The 19,308-nt window shown below is 53.7% G+C and overlaps 1 protein-coding gene across 1 annotated transcript; it reads left to right on the top strand.

Annotated features, from left to right (window-relative positions):
• The first annotated feature begins 1,045 nt into the window (after nucleotides 1–1,045).
• UCK2 (uridine-cytidine kinase 2) lies at nucleotides 1,046–16,912 on the top strand. Its single transcript, XM_085231781.1, has 7 exons — nucleotides 1,046–1,327; nucleotides 8,877–9,036; nucleotides 9,869–9,965; nucleotides 10,773–10,915; nucleotides 13,865–13,962; nucleotides 15,966–16,014; nucleotides 16,498–16,912. The coding sequence occupies exons 1-7, from the start codon at nucleotides 1,229–1,231 to the stop codon at nucleotides 16,635–16,637; spliced, it is 786 nt and encodes a 261-aa protein (XP_085087907.1). The 5' UTR covers nucleotides 1,046–1,228; the 3' UTR covers nucleotides 16,638–16,912.
• The last annotated feature ends 2,396 nt before the right edge of the window (nucleotides 16,913–19,308 follow it).

Raw genomic sequence — 19,308 nt, 5'->3', positions numbered from 1 at the left:
GAGGAATCTCAGTACGTCACTTAGGACATCTGTGTCCCGAAGAGGGATCAGCTCTATCAAAAACTGGGGGGTGGTTTTAAGCTAAAAGAGGGGAAATATAGATTAGATGTTAGGGGAAAATTTTTCACTCAGAGGGCAGTGAGGTGCTGGCACTGTTGCCCAGAGCTGTGGGTGCCCCATCCCTGGAGGTGCCCCAGGCCATGTGGGCAGCCAGCCCACAGCAGGAGTGGGGCTGGGGAGCTTTGGGGTCCCTTCCAACCCAACCATACTGTGATTCTATGAAAAACTTTCTATATGGGAGCTTTCCCAGTATGCTTTTTTTAAATCCTGGATGGTGGAGAGTCCCTGCTTTCCCAAAACAATCTAGTCTGATACTTCTTTCTCACACTTAAAAAATATTCTTGAATATCTAGTCTGAATTGTCCCTGTTGCAATCTGAGCTGGCAAGGCTCTGTTCCAGACCTTGTGGGTAGCAGAAATGTTTTCCCTGCTGTTCATGATGCCCTTTTGTAAGTGGTCCCCTCAGCCATCTCATCCCCAGACCAACACACACAGCTCCCATGGTCCTTTCTGTAAAGCCAAACCTCTGCCTGTTCCCTGAGGTTCCATCCTTCTGTCTGGCCTCATCTTTCCCTGCCGTGGGCTGGCTGCCCCCACCAGCTCAGGCTGCCCAGGACCCCATCCAGCCTGCCCTCAGGCACCTGCAGGGATGGGGCACCGATAGATCTGGGCAGCATTGCCAGTGCATAAATCTTTACCAGCCGTCCAGCCGGCGTTGCACGTTCCTAAGCGCAGCACACGGAGCTCACCCTTTCGGACTCGCATCCTACATTTGATACGGCTTCGCCAAGCGCCATTGCGTCCCGGCCTCCTCGGGGACACCTCCCGTTTGCCCACTGCAACCAGAAGCATCTGCATGGGCAGACTCGAGGCGCTGGGGCGGCAGAAGCAGGGCGAGGAGCGCGGGGTTGCCGCAGAGAGGCCCAGGGCGCCCCGGGGGGGAGCGCGGCCGGGGGGAAGCAGCCGCCTCGCCTTTGTCCCCGGGGCTGGAGGAGGGGAGGCGCGGGGCTGCGCGGCCGGGTGCCGGAGCATGTGCAGCTGCAGCAGGCACCTGGCAGGGAGCCGCAGCGGCGGGGATGTGAACCAGGCGGGGAGGAAGGCCCTTGACTCATCAGATAAATCCAGCCCCGCCAGGAGAGCGGAGGCGGCGCGGCGCTAGCAGGGGAGGATGGCGGGGGACAGCGAGCAGCGGCTGGAGGAACAGGGGCAGCCCAGCGGCGGCGAGCCTTTCCTCATCGGGGTCAGCGGCGGCACGGCCAGCGGCAAGGTGCGGGGAGAACGGGGAGCGGGGCTCGGGTGCAGGCAGGGAGGCCCCGGGGACGGGCGGCCGCCACCGCCGCCGCGCCACGTGCGCCGCTGCTGCTGCAGCTCCGGGGCCCCGGGTGGGGACTGCGGGGACACGGAACGGAACTGAACGGAACGGGGGCTCCGTGCGGCCAGCCGGGCACCACCCCGCCTTTCTATTAACGCTCCAGCGAAGGGCTGCCCGCCCGCTGGCAATGCGGTTATTCTTCACGCTTTACAACCTGACCGATCGGCGGTTGCCCCCTCCGTACGCGTGGAAAGAGGTGTGGGTGTTCTTTTTTAGGGTTTTTTTGTTCTTTTTTTTTTTTTTCTTTGGAAAAGCAGCCTTGGGGCACCGCGTGGCGAGCTGCTGACTCACAGCAGAGCCGCACCGAGCCGGGGGCAGGTGGGGGCGAGGGGCGGCCGGACTGCAGTGCTGCGCCCCAGTGCAGAGCTGGGCTTTCCTAGAGGCCTAAAGAAAGCAAGCCCACTGTGAGCACTAGGTACTTTCCTATTTGTTTAACCTAATGTAGGTCACTTTTTCCCCTCATCCTTAAAGAAAATTACTTCTCTCTTCCCACCCCCCTCTCCCCCGATCCATCGTACCATCTCCCCATGCAGCATTCTACCTGCGTTTTTTAAAAGGAGGGAGCACAAATGGCAGTGGAAACACCTCTGGAATGTTTCTTGCTGAGGAAACGTGGGCTGTGGCAGAGAGCCTGTCTGTGGGTTCACTCTAGAGGGGCCCTTCTCCCTTTAAGGGATGGTGTAACCCAGCTGCTGCCCCCCCCAGCCCGTAATCACAGCGATTTAAGAATGTGTTGCCAAGCCTCCTATTGATTCTTGAACCGCAGCTCCTACTGCGAGGAGGAAAAGTCCAGATATAACAGGGAAGGGATGGTGAGAGAGGATGCAATCTCTACCACTGGGAGCAGGGCTGGATTGTTCCTGCGGCACAGCTCCGGTGACTCAAACGCTGGGGTTTGTGTGCTCCCTGATGCGTGGGTCTGCCTCTCTGTAACTGCCCCAGTAACATTGTGTCTGGCACTGCTCCACTGTTATGTCTCCGAACACGGTGTCTCTGGGCCCGCAAGGTAACAACAGTGATTGCAGTACAGTTCGCCACGGTTGTTCCCAACTTCAAAGTGGAAATGCTTTAGCAGCAGCAGGCTGCCTTAGAAAAAAAAAAATAGGGAAATGGTTCTTTCGAGCAAGGGAGATGTACTAGCTGGCTTTTCCTGTCTCTCAGCTTTGATTTCCCCCCTCCCATGACTGTGGACTGCTAAAAAGCTCTGTGCAGCACTGCTCGCTAAGGGGAATCCAGCAGATCTATACAAAGTTTATGGGAAAAGGTGCAAGAAATATGTTGAGGGGTGGGAAAAACCAATAAGGCTTGCTCAAGGAGAAGCAATAAGAAGAAAGGAGCAGGAGCTTGTGCGTGTGGACCCTCACATTCTTGCTGGGGTGCTGCAGGGGTCTGTCTGCAGGTGATGCTGCAGGAAGGCAGCTCCCACCCACCACTGTGCCCATGTTCTGGCTGTGGGTGGGAGCAAAACACGCCTGCAGGGAAAGCAAAGCAGGCACCTTTCCCACTGGCAAGGTGGCAAGGCGGCAAATCTGCCCTCCTTCACACCAACTGAGGGTTGTTGTCCTAACACACCCCTTTGGCAGCGCACCAGCCCCAAGATAACGGAGGGTGTTTGCCACCCAGAGGCCCCCCCTGCTCCTCTCCCTGATGTTTTTGTTGAGTCTAAGATGGGGAAAAAGGCTCCGTGGTCCGGCCGCATCCCCTCTCTCTGTGAGCTGGGGTGGCCTCTGGTTGGCTTTTCTGAAAGCCAGGTTGGTGAGAAGTGCGATTCAAAGGCTGGCTGCTGTTCCCTAGTGAGCAAGAGTGCAAGTCTGGTGACTCGGACAGGAGGTGGAAACCTAAACACCGTCCTGTCTTTGGCCTTTGGGAGAAATCGGGACTGTGCTGGGGGGACACATGGGGTGTGCATGTGCTGGCAGAGGTGCTGGCATGCTGCAGTTGCTGGGCAGGCAGTGCCAGCACTGTGCTGGCTTCTCACAAAAGCCTGAGGGGAGACAGAATTTCCTTCTCCCACTGAACCCCTAAATCCAAACCGTGTCCAGCCCGGACAAAGCTTGCTGCCATCTGATGTGGAGGAGATGACATGGCATTGAGACCCCCTCCTGTGCCAAAACCAGGCACAACCGCCTCCTTCCCTCAGAGGGATTCCCAGAGCTGGTTGTTGTAGCATTTTCTTTCACGCTCAGTGCCTTCAAAGTGCTCTGCTGAAGCTTTGTTCTCTTCTTTTACCCGTGGTCTTTGTGCTAACAGCTTCTTCCCTCCCTCCCATGAGACACTCCTGGCTACCAAGTGCCGCAGCACACAAGGCAGGCAGCCAGGCTGGGGGAGAGTCGGGCAGAGGGACTGCTGGGATGGGCTGGGAAGTGCCAGGATGAATCCGGGGGGTCTCCGGGCGACTCTGCTTCAGCCGAGCTGCTGGGACCCCACAGCAACGGAGCTGGGGTGGCTGCAGGGGTGAGGAGTGCTCCTCAAAGCCATGCGGAGGCATTAATTGCTGGTCCCCACATGATGCAAAATGAGATGCTGAGCGCTACCTTCCAGCAGGAGGCTGGAAAAAAAGGCAGATTTACAGTGGGCCAGGCGCTTTCATTGGCTGCCTGGCCCTCATGCTGGTGAGGGCTGAGTCTGAGTGCCAGCGGGGCCCGATGGCTGTACTTTCAGGGTCTTAATTAGCACATAAAGTCAGAAATGTCTGAACATGCAGTCCTAAGCGTTTCCAGACTACAGAGCACCAGAACTGCAGTGTGCTCAGCCAGGTGTCTTGTCCACTGCTAATCCTTGAGGCACTTCTGCTATGAACACCAAAAAAGCTGTATGGGGCCAAGCTGGCTGCCTAGAAGAGCCCCAGCCATGGGGCTGAAGAAGGAGCTGGGCAGTTGGGACAACCAATTTGCTGGCCCTTAGGAAGCAGTGATCCTCACATCTCCTCATGAGGGAGTTCCTTTTCCACACGGGGCTTCTTGCATGATGGATCTCACACGCCTACACTTGCAAGGGCTGAGGTTCCTCACAGCAACCTGTGGGTTTAGCCACTGGGCCACCACGTGGATGAGCCCAGAGAAGATCCAGCAGTGACCCAGAAGCTTTCACTCATCTCTGGATGAGGGCTTGCAAGGATTGCAGCAGCACCGTGTTGGTTCATCACCATTTCCTGGTGACATTTTGTGGTTGGCAGGAACCCTTGATCACAAGGTCTGACTTCATTAACACTGGTGTCAGAGCAGGCTGGAGAATCGTCAGAACTTCTGGTAGAACATTGCTCTGTGCCAGCTGCTGAGCATACCAATGCATGGGGTGTTTGGTGGGTCAGCCCTTCCCTATGCTGACGGGGTATATGTGAGCTCATCAAGGAACCTATCTGGTGTAATCCCTGGGGCTCCAGGAAAGCACATCATCTGCATTCAGATCCTGTTTATGCTGGAGCCCAGGGCTGCTGGTTCCATGTGGATGGCAGGACTCTGGCTGTCCCTGTCCCAGACTGGTCAGCCTGTGGCTCACAAAGTGAAAGGCAGGATGGTGAACCTGCCTGGGAAAGCTCTGGGTGGAGTCCTGGGCTTTTGGTATGAGAATAAGCAAGTTTCCAGCCCCAGTGCTGCCATACAGATGAGCTTTGTTAGAGCTGGAAAGGACCATGTGGGTTGTGAACCAGCTCTCTGCAGTCACGGGCAGATGTTTAATAGATGCTCTGGGAGTCTTCTTGATTTGGCATCTGTTCTGTGTGTCACTTTGGTCCACTGAACACTTCCTAATACTCTATAATTACTGTAACCTTACAAGGAAAAACCCAAATCAACAATTAGTGTGCTGGAGAGAAGGGCAGCATCATCAGGGCTGCTGATTGCAGGGACTCGAGTGAGTCTGGCAAGGAAGCCATGCCCTGTGCTGCAGGGGACATCATCCCTTGATAAGACCTTAGGGAAAATACTGCCAGATCCCCTAACTGGAGGCTGTCTAAACCACAAGTGTGTGATGGGAACCCCCCAGTCAGGCTCCAGCAGATGTGAAGGATGATCCAGTCCCTTGGTCTCGTCTCTCGGGCTCAGCCTAGCCCTTACCAATGGGAGTACCTGTGCTGCCCCATCTTGTGCACCATGCTAGGGCTGGAGGTATTATTGGGCCCTGCCCCATTCCTCTGCCCATCAGCTTTTCCCTAATGCCCAGCTGAAGTCGTAATATGGAGCTACCCAAGAGAGATTGAGGGATAATCTGCATAATAATATCGGGGAATTAGTCAACTCTTGACGAGTATTTGAGCAGCTGGCTATAGGCCACGATTGGATATGAATTAAATATGTAGTATAATGAATGTATTTCAAACAAATGTCAGGCATGGGGCTCCGAGCACTGTTCTGCTGGATTTCTTCCTTGTGCACCTCCTCTTTCCTTTCAGGAAAATGCACTGGTATTCTTCCCCATGTGTCCCCTGTGTCTCCCTGCAGCTGGGGGAGGGCTGAGTGGAGCCAAGGAGACTTTCATGCTGTGCCTCTCATCTTCAGAGTATCTAGAAGAGCCATAGGTTGGGATGGGATCTAAATCCCCGAGTTTCTGTGTTGGGATTCATCTACAGCATTGTGCTATCTCCCTCAGGTCTGCCTTCCCTCTGCGTTTGAGCTCTCGGGGAAGGAATGATTGTCTTCTTTACCCCAGGGAGAGGTGTTTCAGGTTGGATATTAGGAAAAACTTCTTCTTTGAAAGAGTGGTAATGCATTGGACTGGGCTGCCCAGGGAGGTGGTGAAGTCGCCGTCCATGGAGGTGTTACAGAACTATGGAGATGTGGCATGAGGGATGTGGTGAGTGGTGGGGATGGGTTGGGGTTGGACCTGGTGATCTTAGAGGTCTGTTCTGATCTGAATGATTCTATGATTTTAAGTGGTTGCTGCTGGGGAAACAGGAAGTTAAGAACAGATCAGGAAGAAATTGGGGCCCAGGTGGTCCCTTTGAGCAGGTGCTGGATGTTACTCTGTGTCCCCTGGGTCACAGTCCCAGTGTCATCCATCAGTCATGCTTCAGTCTTGGCCAAGATGCCCCCTTGGGTGTTCTCGGGCCTCCCTAGAGCCTAACTGATATCATTTCCAGTTATGAGTGAATTTTTCACACTTCTGATTAACATCAGTCACACGTATGCATGCAGTGCTGGTTTGGGGGAAGGGGGTTTGAGCGGGGGACTTGTGTCACTTATTTGAAGGACACCTCCTTAGGCTGGGACTTTCTGTTCCCATTTGTAGGGGAATTTTTAACCTCTGCATTTCTGGTTTTGATTCCTCCTTAGCATGTGGTCTTATTGAGCAAGAGGAATTGTCTCCAGCTGTAGGAGCATTCAGGCTGACATTAGAGTGCCTGCCTGCACCAAGAACTGGAGCGGTTGCTTTTCTTACCAGCCCCAAAGAGCCACCCCAGAGTGCTGGGCAATAAATAAAGCCCAGATGCACTTCAGTCCTCCTGGTCTCCAGCAGTGGCCATACGTGTAAGCCAGGCTTTATGCTTCTGTCCCCAGCAGCCAAGGTTAACTTTCTCTTTGGGTATTTCTCACCACCTTGTGTCCTGAGTTGGGCAGTCAGAGCAGGTGGGGAGTGTTGATCAGCAGACCAGTGCTGCAGACTAGTGTGCATAAGGTAGAAGAAGGACTGGGAGGAACTGTCTGATATCCTGAAATGATTTTATTTTTCATTTGTGTGCTGAGGTGCAAGGTGTGTCGGTTTTGCTGATCTGAAGGAGCTCTGCCCCCGTCTCCCGGCTGGAGAAAACAGTTTCTTGCATGGATCCATACAGCTCTGCAGGCTGGGGATCTGTCTGAGTAGCTGTGCTGGAGAATGCTGATTAAGAAATTGCAAAGGCCATGGGAAATCTGGTGTCCTTGGCACCTGTGGCCAACGCTGAGCCTGTATGAAGGCAGGGAGAGGCAGCGGCATCTGGGGGAGAACACTGGGAGGAAAAGCTAGGGAAAGGCACCATGCCCGCCCTGTTTTTGCAAAACCCATAGGATGCAGCTGGATAAGCAATAGATGCAGGGAGTGGGAAAACAGAGGGAATGGAGAAGGGGCTCTGGCTCTGTCACGTGCTGAAGGGCGAATGCTGGCAGCAGCAGTGCTGCAGCTCTTTGTTCTGGGTGTGGGGCAGAATGCCCACGTGGCGCAGGAAGCACAGCTTGCCAACGCTGGCGAGCAGAAGGAGGAGGTGAGCTGCTTGGGGAGCCCCGACCCTGACCTGCCACCTAAAAGTGTGCCCAGGGCTTTGGTTCTGCCATCAGGCAGCCCAGGCCAGTTTGCTGGCTGTGCTCAGAGGCTCTGCAGCCCGGCTGGGGCTGACTCACGGCGCAGCGCTCGCAGCCAAGTCAGGTCAGTCTGGCCCAGTGGGGAAGAGATGCTCTCTGGGGACGACAATGCCGTCAAATCTTCCAGCTTTGCAGGCAAACAGCCTTGCCCTCTGTCTGCCGGGGTGACCTCCTCTCCCAGGCATGCTTTCTCTTCCTTCCTTCTCACTACTTCTATCTTCAGTGCTGCCTCTGGAGACTGCCAGTCAGGTATAGAGCAGGCGGCCAAACCAGCAGGGAGATGGGAACATGGAAAGAGCCACAGGCAGGCTGGGGCAAGCGAACCTCTCATTGCCAAGCTGAGAGCTCTGCAGAGAGTATTTCTGGTGACTGAGGGCAGGAGCAGCTCAGCTGAGCTTTCGCAGCGAGCGTGACTCAAGCAGGGGGTGAAGCAGCTCAGTTTGGTGTCAGCAGCATGCCTTTCCCTGGTCCCAGGCTGGAGGTTGCTGGGCAGATGGATGAGGCTCCTGCAGTCGCTGGGTGCTTCCCTGCCAGCCTGACCTGCCTCTCACTGTCTGGGGCAGGCAGCAGCCAAGGACTCCTGTGACCCAGGGAGAAGGGACTGAAACAGGCTTTGGGATTTGCTGTGACTCATGTTGTGATGGTGGGGCTCTGGTCACCCCAGTGCAAAGTGGTGGTCCCTGTGCCAGAATGCTTGTGGGGATCTTGTGCCAGCAGCCAGAGCCATGTGGCTCTTCAGATGCTGGCTCTGCAGTGCCCTTAGTTTGCTGTGCCAAGAGGCACCAGGATACGCTTGTAAATGCTCCTCCCAGCTATGGCAGAGCTCTGATAAAGTCCCAGGGCTCTCCTCCTGATGTCTTTTCATCTTGGACTTTATGTAGGGTGTGAAAACAACTTCTGTGGTCTTCCTCCCCATCCATGCAGTGGTGGAGGTTTGTGGGCTGGAGCAGGGCTTGGAGGGATGCTGCTTGGCGCTGCTTTCAAATTAAAAGGCCACATGGTGGTGCCCCTGAAGCACCTTTTCCTTTGTGAGTTTGGACTATGTGGTTAGGACCACAGATTCTCGACTGCAGATTCAGCAAGCTGTGCCCCATGAATGGCCATTTCCTGACATCCTGCGTGACACAGACACCACTGCCACTGACTTGTTCCCTTTGCTGTTCCTTTCCCAGTCTTCAGTCTGCTCCAAGATCGTCCAGCTGCTGGGCCAGAACGAAGTGGACTATCGCCAGAAACAGGTGGTGATCGTGAGCCAAGACAGCTTCTACCGAGTCCTCACCTCAGAGCAGAAATCCAAAGCGCTCAAAGGCCAGTTCAATTTTGACCATCCAGGTGAATGGAGAACAGCACAGCGGTGGGATGAGGGCTGGATCGCATCCCGCCAGCAAAGAACTTTGCATGGATATCTATTTCTGCATGGGGTGGGAGTGAGTGGCTTAGCTTCTCCCTTGTTGGGTTGGGAGCATTATGGCTCCGTTGGCGCCACTTGCATCTCCTGCAAGACAACCTCTTTCTCTCTGGGAAAGCAACTGCCTCTGGGAGTGCTTGGGATGAGAAAAGAAAGGTGGTGAATTCTCAAATTCCTTAAGATGAATTCTCGTACTCTTCTCCCTGAAAAAATATCCCCCAGTTTGAAACCCCACCCCTTGGGCAGGACTAGTGAGATTTGCCTGGAACAGGCCTTGGAGCCAGCAGCTCTGTGCTCTCCTTCAAGGAAGGAACCATCTTGCACAGCTGGCCTGCAAACCCCTGCTGCTACAACAGGGGCTCTATGAACCATCCCAGAGCTTGGTAGGGAAATTCCAGAGCCGCTGTCCCGTCATCCCCACGAGGACAATGGCTGCAGGCAGTGAGCACGGAGCAAACAGAGCCCTGTCTGTGCAGCAGCTAAAGGTTGGAACACTGCTCCAGTCTCTGCAAGGGCTGGAGCCCTGGAGGAGATGCCTTCCCAAGCTCTCAGTGCTGCCGTACAAGGCTGGCATTGATTTCTGCAGACCAGATCCAAGGCTGGTGCAAAGCTCTGGGCTTTACAGCACCCATGGGGATGAGCAGGGCTTTCCTCTGGAGCCTGTGTGTCTGTCCATGGGATGCAGGTGGCTCTGGTTAGACTAAGCATAGCATTGCATGTGAAGCTGCTTCGGGTAACGTTTTCTCTTCTCCTCAGATGCCTTTGACAACGAGCTGATTGTGAAAACGCTCAAAGAGATCACAGAAGGGAAGACTGTCCAGATTCCCGTCTATGACTTTGTCTCCCACTCCAGGTCTAACAGCCACTCCTGCCTTGCCGAGCCTCTGCTGACAGCAGCATGCAGCCCTGCCACCCCAGCCTCCTGCCCCTCTGCTTGTGCTTCCTCTTAGGTGCCCTTATATCAACCTGGAACTTTGATGCTGACATCTCCACACTGTGTGGATCCAGGGCTTGTATAGGCACAGTCTAGGAGCCTGGAAAGCTGCATGACCACACAAATACAGCCAGAAACACACAGGCATAAGTGGAGAGGGCTATGCCCCCTACCCACTCTTCCTCTCCTCATAAAGCCTCTGTTTGCAGCTTTAATAAGTACTCTGGGCTCAAACAGTCCAGCACTGTCAGGAGAAGAGTTCTTGAAGCTCTTGGTCCTGTAACTCCTCCCTTGCATGTGTTAGCTTGCATGCCTGCACTGATCGAGGATGGTGTGACCCTACTCCTTTTCCTACAAAAGCACCATGTCTTCAGAGGAATGCTGCTTGCTCCCTGGGGAGCAGGACTGTCCCTACAGGTTCCCCATGCTCAGACTTCTTGGGTTTTATCGCTTGGCATCTAACACTTGCGAGCAGCATCTGGTCAAGGCAAGGGGGTGAGGGGCTAGTATGCTTCCTGCTCTGCTGTCTATCCTTGTAGGAAAGGTATGCATGCCTTGAGTTCCCTTCGTCACAGTGGGGTAGGTCTCCCATCAGTCCAGTCCCCTAGTGCAGCAGTGATGTCCCATGGCTGCAGCCGTGCCCAGGAGCACCGCTGTTTCCCCCATCTTGCTTGGCTTGTTTCCTCCCTACTGGCGTATTTTGACACTCCTCTTTCCCTCTGCTAGGAAAGAGGAAACAGTGACTGTCTACCCTGCCGACGTGGTGCTCTTTGAGGGTATCCTGGCCTTCTACAGCCAGGAGGTGCGGGATCTCTTCCGCATGAAGCTCTTTGTGGATACAGACGCAGACACCCGGCTGTCCCGCAGAGGTGAGGACCAAACATGCCTCGTGCAGCAGGGACAGAAATGTCACCTGAATGATGGGCAGTTAGCTGCAGAGGCGGTTAACCAGGAGCAGAGCAGTACTGGAGTCAGCACAAAGCTTTGCTGCTGCTAGCGAAGAGCCAGGGCAGCACATTGCACCAGGCAGCTCCCAGCAGTGGGGAGCACTCTTGCTTCGTGCTTCTTAGGATTCAGTGTGTCTCTTGCTGCCTTGTTTGGGATCTTCCCTTTGATGCATGCCGTAGTGTTTTCTATCCCCATGTGGAAGGGGTGCAACAGACAAAGCAGAGCAATTCAACAGCTCGATGGAAAGTCAGCATCTGATGGTTATGCTCAGGTTTGAGGTTTGGTGTAAGGGTGTCCATCCCAGGTCATGCAGATAGGGAGCATGGTTGTACATCTTGTTCTGCTTGGCTATGTGTTGCCAGCTTATGTAGGAGGCACTCCAGTTCTTCCAGGTGTGCAAGGCTTGAGATGTAGCCAAAGCTGCCTTTAAGTCTGGGGTCAGTGACGTGGCCCCTGAGCCTCTGGGAGGACTAAGAAACCATCCTGGGATTCTTGGGGCAAAATTCTGTTTGGTCTGCACTATCCCTCCCCATACCTGTGCTCCAACAGCTTTCACAAAGTGTTCGGGGTACAGATTTATAGAATTAGCATTCAGGCCTCTGTGCTATGGCAAGAGAAGTGTGCCTCAACACCCGGGACTGCATGTGTGCATGGGACCATCCCACCCTGATACACAACTGGTCTTGTCTGCTGAAAGCCCTGCATCACTCCTGCTGCCAGATATGCAACCTCCTCTGCTGTTGAGATGTCATCAGTGCTGATTAAAAGCTGCTTCTTACGCAGCCTTCTTGACCCTGCCCACCGTTCTCGCGTGACTCATCCAGGGAGGTGACAGCACAGTCATTGCAGGGAGACGTATTAGTGGGTCACAGATACGCATCTGTAAGATCCTGCAATCTGATCCTGTAAGTAGGCTGTGCTGTGCAGGCACTCAACAACCAGGGGGTAGCCTGTTTGTTTAGTGGTGCTCTGTATCAGCTGTGTGAAGGCAAGGTGTTGTCTTGGGCATTTGCAATGCCCCATGACCACGTGTGCATCCCAATTACACGTGTAGAGTGCGTACTTCAGTTGCTTTGGTTTGGCACGTTACCATGAGCTCAGGGTTTGAGAACTACTTGAGTTCATTGACCAGGAACCCAGACAGTCCAGCTGCCAACCATGATACAGAGCTTGAGCTGCAGCTGCTGGATGAGGTTCTAAGACTCATGGGCCACAGCCATTCTTGGGGATTGCTCCCACCTACCATCAATCATTAAAGCCTTGCAAAGGGGTAGCTGGATTGCTGCTGGCTGGTTAAGGTGGTGGCCTCTCTTTGTCTGGGCAGCTCATCCATCTCCTGATAGAGAACTGATCATCGTCAGTTGATATCTCAGGTTGGATGTAAGGAAAAACTTCTCTGAAAGAGTGGTTGGGCACTGGCACAGCTGCCCAAAGAGGCGGTGGGATCACCGTCCCTGGAGGTGTTACAGAACCGTGGAGATGTGGCACTGAGGAACTTGGTTTAGTGGGTAATACTGGAGGTAGGTGGACTAGATGGTCTTTTCCAGCCTTAATGACTCTATGATTTTATTATAGGAACACTGCAGCAGCGAGTCTGTTTGTTGCATGTCTCCCTGGCATTGCTGGGAATGGAAAGTCAATGTGTGAGATACTGAAGGTATAATCATGTCCCTGGAATGTTGCTGGAGGCAGCTTGTAGCAAGAGAGAGTCAGGATCTTGCATTGCGACATGGCCATAAGTTGTCTCACTCTCACAGAAGATTTGAGGAGTTGCAGCAATGGGCTTTTTGAGCTGGGTGGCAGCAGGGGATGAAGTTCCCAGAAACACAGCTGACAGCTCAGTTAATTGGCAGTGCTGGGTTTCAGTACGTGTGGCTCATGCTGCCACTGGCTGCTGGCACTGGACAGGCACCAGTGTGTCCTTGGGACATTGGCCTGCTCTGCAAGTGACACCTCCCACTGCTGGAACCCATTGTTTTAGGGCCAAGTACGAGTCAAAGGATGCTTGATTTGTTATTTGGGGGGGCATCACCCTGCAGTGCTGTGCCTTTGGGAGGGCAAGAGAGCTCTGTCCTGCCAGGAGCAGACCTGTAGCCCGGGTGTCTTTGCACTTTGCAGGCTTCCCCTGCTGTCCTAGCTGTGTGTGCAGCCTCCCTACCCCACATCAGCCAGCAAACAGGGCGTGGGACCAACGAACAAAAGTCTCTCTGTCTCTGCCTTTTTTTTTTTTTTTTTTTTTAATGTCCCTTGTCTGTTCTTCTGAATTGTTTGTGTTGGGGCTTGCTCCCTCTCTCTGCAGAGGGCACGGAGCTGGCTGGAACGGCCTGGGCAGGGCTGAGCCCTTCCTGGAGCTGGCACACATTGCCAGGCCTTCACCTCCACATGCAAGGCTGCCAAAAGGCAGCTGGCTGTGGGCAAACTGAGCTGCTGGGAGGGTGCCAAGGCAGTGTCCGGGCAGCAGAGCCGTCCTGGCCCCACCAGCGTGTGGGCACTGGGTCGGGTGGGCATGGCTTGGTTCCACTTGGCACGTGGAGGTGGCTGGCTCTGAGCCCAGCGCCAGGTGCTGCCTGCTGGGGAGCAGCCAGGCAGCCCCCAGGGGAGAGCAAAGGCCCGTCTGCTCGGCCCCACGGCTGCTCTGGCCTTCACTGGTGGATGGAATTCCTGCTGCACAGGGGCACCTGCCTGTGCTGGAGTGACGGCAGGCCAGAGCTTGCAGCAGCCCATAGGGACTGCTTGGACATGTGGGAAATAACTTCCAGGGGTGCAGGCGTTGGGGATAACAACTGGGTGGCTGGATGGGGCTGTTCCGAGTGGAAGGGGATGGTGCAGTGCATGGCTTGGCTGCTGACTGCCTTACACCTTTCTTCTAGTGCTACGAGACATCAGCGAGCGAGGCAGGGACCTTGAGCAGATCTTGTCGCAGTACATCACTTTTGTGAAGCCTGCCTTCGAGGAGTTCTGTTTGCCAGTAAGTATGGGGAATGATGCCAAAAGTGCCTCTTTCCCTGGCCAGCTCCTCAGACAGGAGCATTTTCTATCTTAGGGCTCTCTCCCTCAGGTGCTGGTAAAAATGAGGGTGCTGATGCTGGCTGGGTCAGGGTGAGATGAGGACTGTTTGTGCAGCCACTGCCTTCCCAGTGAGATCACTGTCCCTGTGGGGAGGCAGACACAGCAAGAGAAAACCCCTCCCTGCACAGGGTCAGCCAAACCAACACCAGGCAGCTCAGCAGATGCCAGCTGAGGAGGGATGATTCTTGGCTGCATCTGGACAGGGAATAGGAGATCCCTGTCCCAGGCAGTGACCGCTATGCCTGCCCTTTTTAACCTTACATGTGCTTGGGAGATCAGAGGAGCATCTTCCTATGCTCTGTGTTGCAGGATGTGGTCTTGAAGACTGTTGCATATCCAGCTTGTGGGAAGCCAAGCTGTAGTGCAGGCAGACCTTGCTGTTGCCCAGGGTTTTAGGGTCTGCCTGAGACAAAGAAGTGACTTTGGGAGCCAGACTCTCCAGCAGATGAGGACTTTGCATGCAGGAAACTGCAGTCCAAGAGAACTTGCAGGTGAAACAGCATGTTTGCAGGACTAGACGTTGCACATCTTTGTGGCACTGCTTCATGGAGAGAAGCCTGTGGCTTCGTTCTTGAGGCTTTACAAGAGTGATAGTTACACAAGGCATTTCTCCTTATTCTGGAGGAACAGAGCCAGCAGAAACCTGCAACGTGGGGGCTGAGAGCTAGCAGCATGGCCAGGAGATCATGCTATGCCTCCAGCCTCACTCAGACCTTGTCCACAGAGGGCTGTCACATTGCCTGTCCATATGCCAGCTCTCTCCTTTCCATGGGAGGCACTGATTTGTTCTGTGCTACAAGATCTGCTCCTGGTGTACCCCAGAAGGGGCCTGGGCTGCTGGGAGGCACCCTTTGCAGATGTGGGTCAGGGGACCAAAGTGAAGTGATGGTGTCAGTTCTAGAAAGGCTTTTCCTGGGAGGCAGATCCTGCTTGCTGCCTCCCTGCAAATCTCCAGTGAGATAAATCCATCTGTTTGCAAAGCAGCAAATGCTGCATCAAGCCTGTTCTGTTGAGAAGTGTAGGAGGGTGAAATGTGAAACAAGGAGAGTAGAAAACAAATGCTTTGTGCCCACCCACCAGCCCTGCACTGGTCTGCTTCCACCTCCAACCCAGTGATGGGCCCAGCCATGGAGCAATTGCATGTGGATGTGCAGCAGGCTGGGCACCCACTGCTGCTGTTAATCAACCCCTAACAGTTCCAGGTGAGGTGGCCCAGCACTGAAACAGACCAGTATGTCCTGGATGTTCCATAGGTCTGAAAGTGCTGTAAGGTATCAGATGATCCCCTTGTCCCAGCAAGGCTGGCTGGCTGTTGATTGTAGAACATGGCTGTCAGGAAGCTGATCAGCTGTAAAACTGGCACAAACGGGGAGGAAGATGAGACCAGCACCTTCAGAACTGGCGCCTTCAAAACTAGTCCAGGATTGGAGTCCCAAATCAGATTTTTTCACAAGCAGTGCTGGTAGAAAATTTCTCCTGCATCCCAAGCAGACCATATGGCTGCATCCTGCATGTCCATGCAAACTGGGCATGCCAGCTCTTGCTTTTCTACCTTGTCTGGATGGATTTTGGGGTAGGTTGTTCCCCAGAGCATCAGCTGCTGCAGTCCTGTGATCATGAAACATTTTAATGTCAGGTTTTGGTAGGGTGCTTCTTACTGATGTTTGTTTGAACTCAGGAAAATAAAGTCAAGGTGCAAAGCGTGGCCTTCAAAACACAGTGCAGAAGGCAAACAAGATATTCCAAAATGTGTTATCAGCAACTGCCTGCCTCCCAGTGGGTTTGGGCCATGTAACCCCTGGGGGTTCGGGCTTGGCAGCAGGAGAGGCAGGAAGCAGGGGCAGTGCCCCAGCCTGGCAGCTCTCTGCTTTCCCAGTAACACAGTGCTCTCTTTCCTCCCAGACCAAGAAGTATGCTGACGTGATCATTCCCAGAGGAGCAGATAATGAAGGTGAGCAGACCCAGACCCTATGTTCTGCCCTGGCAGCTTGCACTAGGGAGGAGGTAGCAGGGGCTGCTGTTAAGGTACACTGAGATGAGCCTTTCCCCTTTTCTCCCCATAGCACGTTAGTGCTTGAGAGTTTGTGTTGCTCTGAGCAAGCCTGGGAACCTGTGTGCATGGTGTCTCTAGACAGACAATTCCCAGCTCATACCATACGAAGGAAAAGGTGCTTCTCTGAGGCCAGGTGTGCAGCTGGGTGGTCACGTCTCCACCTGACTGGGGTCTATCTGAGCGTGCTGGCAGAGCGCAAGGCCCTGCATGGGGAGAGGGAATGAAGTGACAGCAGGCAGCTCCTCCCTGCAGGCTTGTAGCTCCCAGCCAAGGGATGGGAGGGCATGGGAGCGGGGGTTATCATCACTGACTTGGCTCTAGTTTGCCACGATCCTAATGCAATCTCTCCCTGATGTTTTTCCCCTCCCTTTCTGCACACAGTGGCCATCAACCTGATCGTGCAGCACATCCAGGACATTCTTAACGGAGGACTCAGCAAACGCCAGAGCAATGGCTACCTGAATGGCTACACTCCCCCCCGCCAGCGGCAGCCCTCAGAGTCCAGCAGCCGGCCTCACTGACCCCGGGCGGCAGGCGTGAGGCTGTGGGCGAAGGGCACTCGGGCCCTGCCACTGCCCCCCTGTACATACTGTCCGTTCATTCCCCCCTTATCTATTTAAGAAACCAGACGGAGACGAATGCCTTTAATTTTGTATGTTGGAAATGCCGAATGAGAAGCAGCCAGCTGCTCAGGAGCCTGGACCGCCCACAGCTCCTGGTCTTGCTCAGTAACTCCTCCAGCACGGAACCGGCTATAAATCTCTATAAATATAGAATTGCTCTATTTTTGTGTAAATGCAGAATAACGTAAAATTACTTGCCGTAAGGTATTTGCCAGGCTCGGTGTTGCTGGGAGGGAGCTGGGAATAGGGGCCTGGAGTTGGCATCCTCACCTGACAGACAAGAGGAAGAGCATCCAACAACTGTTTTAGTATCCCTGTGGTCTCCATCTAAGGGAAGGGGCAGGCTGTAGTGGAGGTTCTAACTTAAGTGCAGTGAGGCTGGGATTGCCTCCTCCTGTTTGTTGCTGCTCAGGTTCAGGCAGCCTGATGTTGCCTGGCAGGCACTGCACAATGCCGCTGACAGATGGCAGAATGGTATGTAATAACTCCCCTGACGGTTTTTCATGCCTCTGAATCTCAGTCCTTCAACAGCATTCCTTTTTTGTTGTCTGGCATGCCTTCTCACCATGGTTGTGGTGTCTGTTGTCACACCCTCCATCAAGGACCTGGCAGGAGATGCTGGATATCTGGTCATAAATGTGGCAGCTTGTGTATTTAGAAGTCTTCCTGCCTGGCTTGGATAGATATAGGGTGTGTGTCCCTTCAGCCCCTCTGGAGCTTGATGGCCATGTGTGTGGTGGGACTCCTAACCAAGCCCCAGGCTCATCCCTACACCTGGCAGTCAGACTGCAGAAGGTCAGATGTGCATCTGTCATTCCCAACTTGAAATGGTTTTATTGTTGAGTAGGGACAGTTGGGTCTATAAATATGGTTAATGGAGAAACAGCCATAAAAGAAAGTGGCAATGGATGGCAGCTGCTAAGCAGCCTGAGGGAGTGCCAGCAGCATGTAGCAATGTCTGGGCTCTCTAATATCTGCCTCCGTGCATCATGTCCACAGGTCCCAGCTGGATGGCCAGATGTCCCTATAGCTTGTGTCTCCTTCTTTGTGTGCTGGTGGAGGATGTGGTGTCCCCACTGCATGTCATTCCTGGGGAGGCCCAGGAAGTACACTCATTTGCTGAAGGTGAGAATCAGTTTCCTTTAAGTTGGCATTGCTGCAATAGCAGCAGCATGGGAGAGCCTGATGGGGCTGCACTGTCCAGCTGAGGATGCCTGGAGAGCAAGGTGGAGCAGATGAGCTGGGGCAGAGGCTTGGTGGGAGCCTGGGAAGAGGATGTGATGGGACGCTAGCCAGGAAAGAACCTCTGGCCTGCGCTCCTGGGACCAACTTGTCCCAGCAAATAACAAATCACACAATCATCCCACAAAGCCTGGAGCTGGGACCTGTAGCCTTGCTCCCTCTCATGGTTTTCACTCCTTCCAGAGCATTATTTTTGCTCTGCACAGTTAAAAACTCAAGACTTTAGAAAACAGATGCTCCATCACTCTCTAGTGTGAGCTAAGATGGTTTTTGATTTTAACCAAGAGAACAAGAAAAAAAAAAAGTGCCTATCCCAATGAGCACTGCTGGAGCAATCTTATTCCCTCTTGGTTTGTGATGAGAGACTGTGATATCAGCCCTTTAACCCTGTCACTGTCTGCAGACACTTCCCAAGGCATGACAGCTCTGCCATAATCAAGGGCTGACCTTGGCTGAATTCCTCCAGCTCCAGCATGTCAGCCATATGTGAGAGGGACTGAAGCCCTGCATATCTGGAGAGGCTTCTCAGGACTTAAGTGGCCAATATAGCTGTTAGGTTAAATACTGATCTCCCCTTCCCTGTGAATAAAGACGACAAATGTATACTGGTGCTTCTCATCTCCGGCATATGGTGCTGTGTGCTGCTAGCTGTAGTCCTAGTTTTAAAGCAGATTTGGGCATCATCTTAGTTCTGCAAGGCGAAGCCAGGTGTGAAAGAGCACTACTGGTGCACAGACTGCTTTGGTAGGGGCTTGATGAGCAAGGAAGTGGAGTGAAAACTTTCTGAAAGGCCAGGGTGGTGATCAGTGGTATAAAATCTGTTTGAATGTCAGTAACTAGCAGTATACCCCAGGGAGTCAAACTGGTTCCAGTCCTGTTCAACATCTTCATTACACACTGGATGATGGGGCAGAGTATATCCTCAGCAAGTCAGTGGATAACAGAAAGCTGGGAGGAGTGGCTGATATATGAGAGGGTTGTGCTGCCATCCAGAGGAACCTTGATAGATTGGAGAAGGGAGCTGACAGGAACCTCGTGAAGTTCAGCAAGGAGAACTGCAAAGCCCTGCACGTGGCAGGAACAACCCAGCGGTCATCCAGCCTGGCAAAAAATTATTTGGGGTTTTGGTGAACCCTAAGTTGGCCATGAATCAACAATGTACTCTTGCCCCAAAGAAGACTGATGGTTACCTGGGCTGCATTAGGCACATGTTAACAATAGATCAAGGGAGGTGATCCTTCCAAGAACTGGTGAAACCACGCCTGGAGAGCTGTGTCCACCTGTGGGTTCACCAGTACAAGAGAGACATAGAGCTACTGGTGAGAGT

The sequence above is a fragment of the Meleagris gallopavo genome, chromosome 10, assembly GCF_905368555.1.
Source record: "Meleagris gallopavo chromosome 10, MGAL_WU_HG_1.1, whole genome shotgun sequence".
Lineage (NCBI taxonomy): Eukaryota > Metazoa > Chordata > Aves > Galliformes > Phasianidae > Meleagris > Meleagris gallopavo.
The sequence above is the reverse complement of the archived record's forward strand: the minus strand, read 5'-3'. Positions and strand labels throughout refer to the sequence as shown.

Excerpts from the sequence above, each read along its gene's own strand:
- UCK2 (XM_085231781.1), top strand. The coding sequence starts at position 1,229 with ATGGCGGGGGACAGCGAGCAGCGGCTGGAGGAACAGGGGCAGCCCAGC. Across the intron at positions 9,966-10,772 it reads GACTTTGTCTCCCACTCCAG|GAAAGAGGAAACAGTGACTG; the intron begins GTCTAACAGCCA and ends TCCCTCTGCTAG. Across the intron at positions 10,916-13,864 it reads CACCCGGCTGTCCCGCAGAG|TGCTACGAGACATCAGCGAG; the intron begins GTGAGGACCAAA and ends CCTTTCTTCTAG.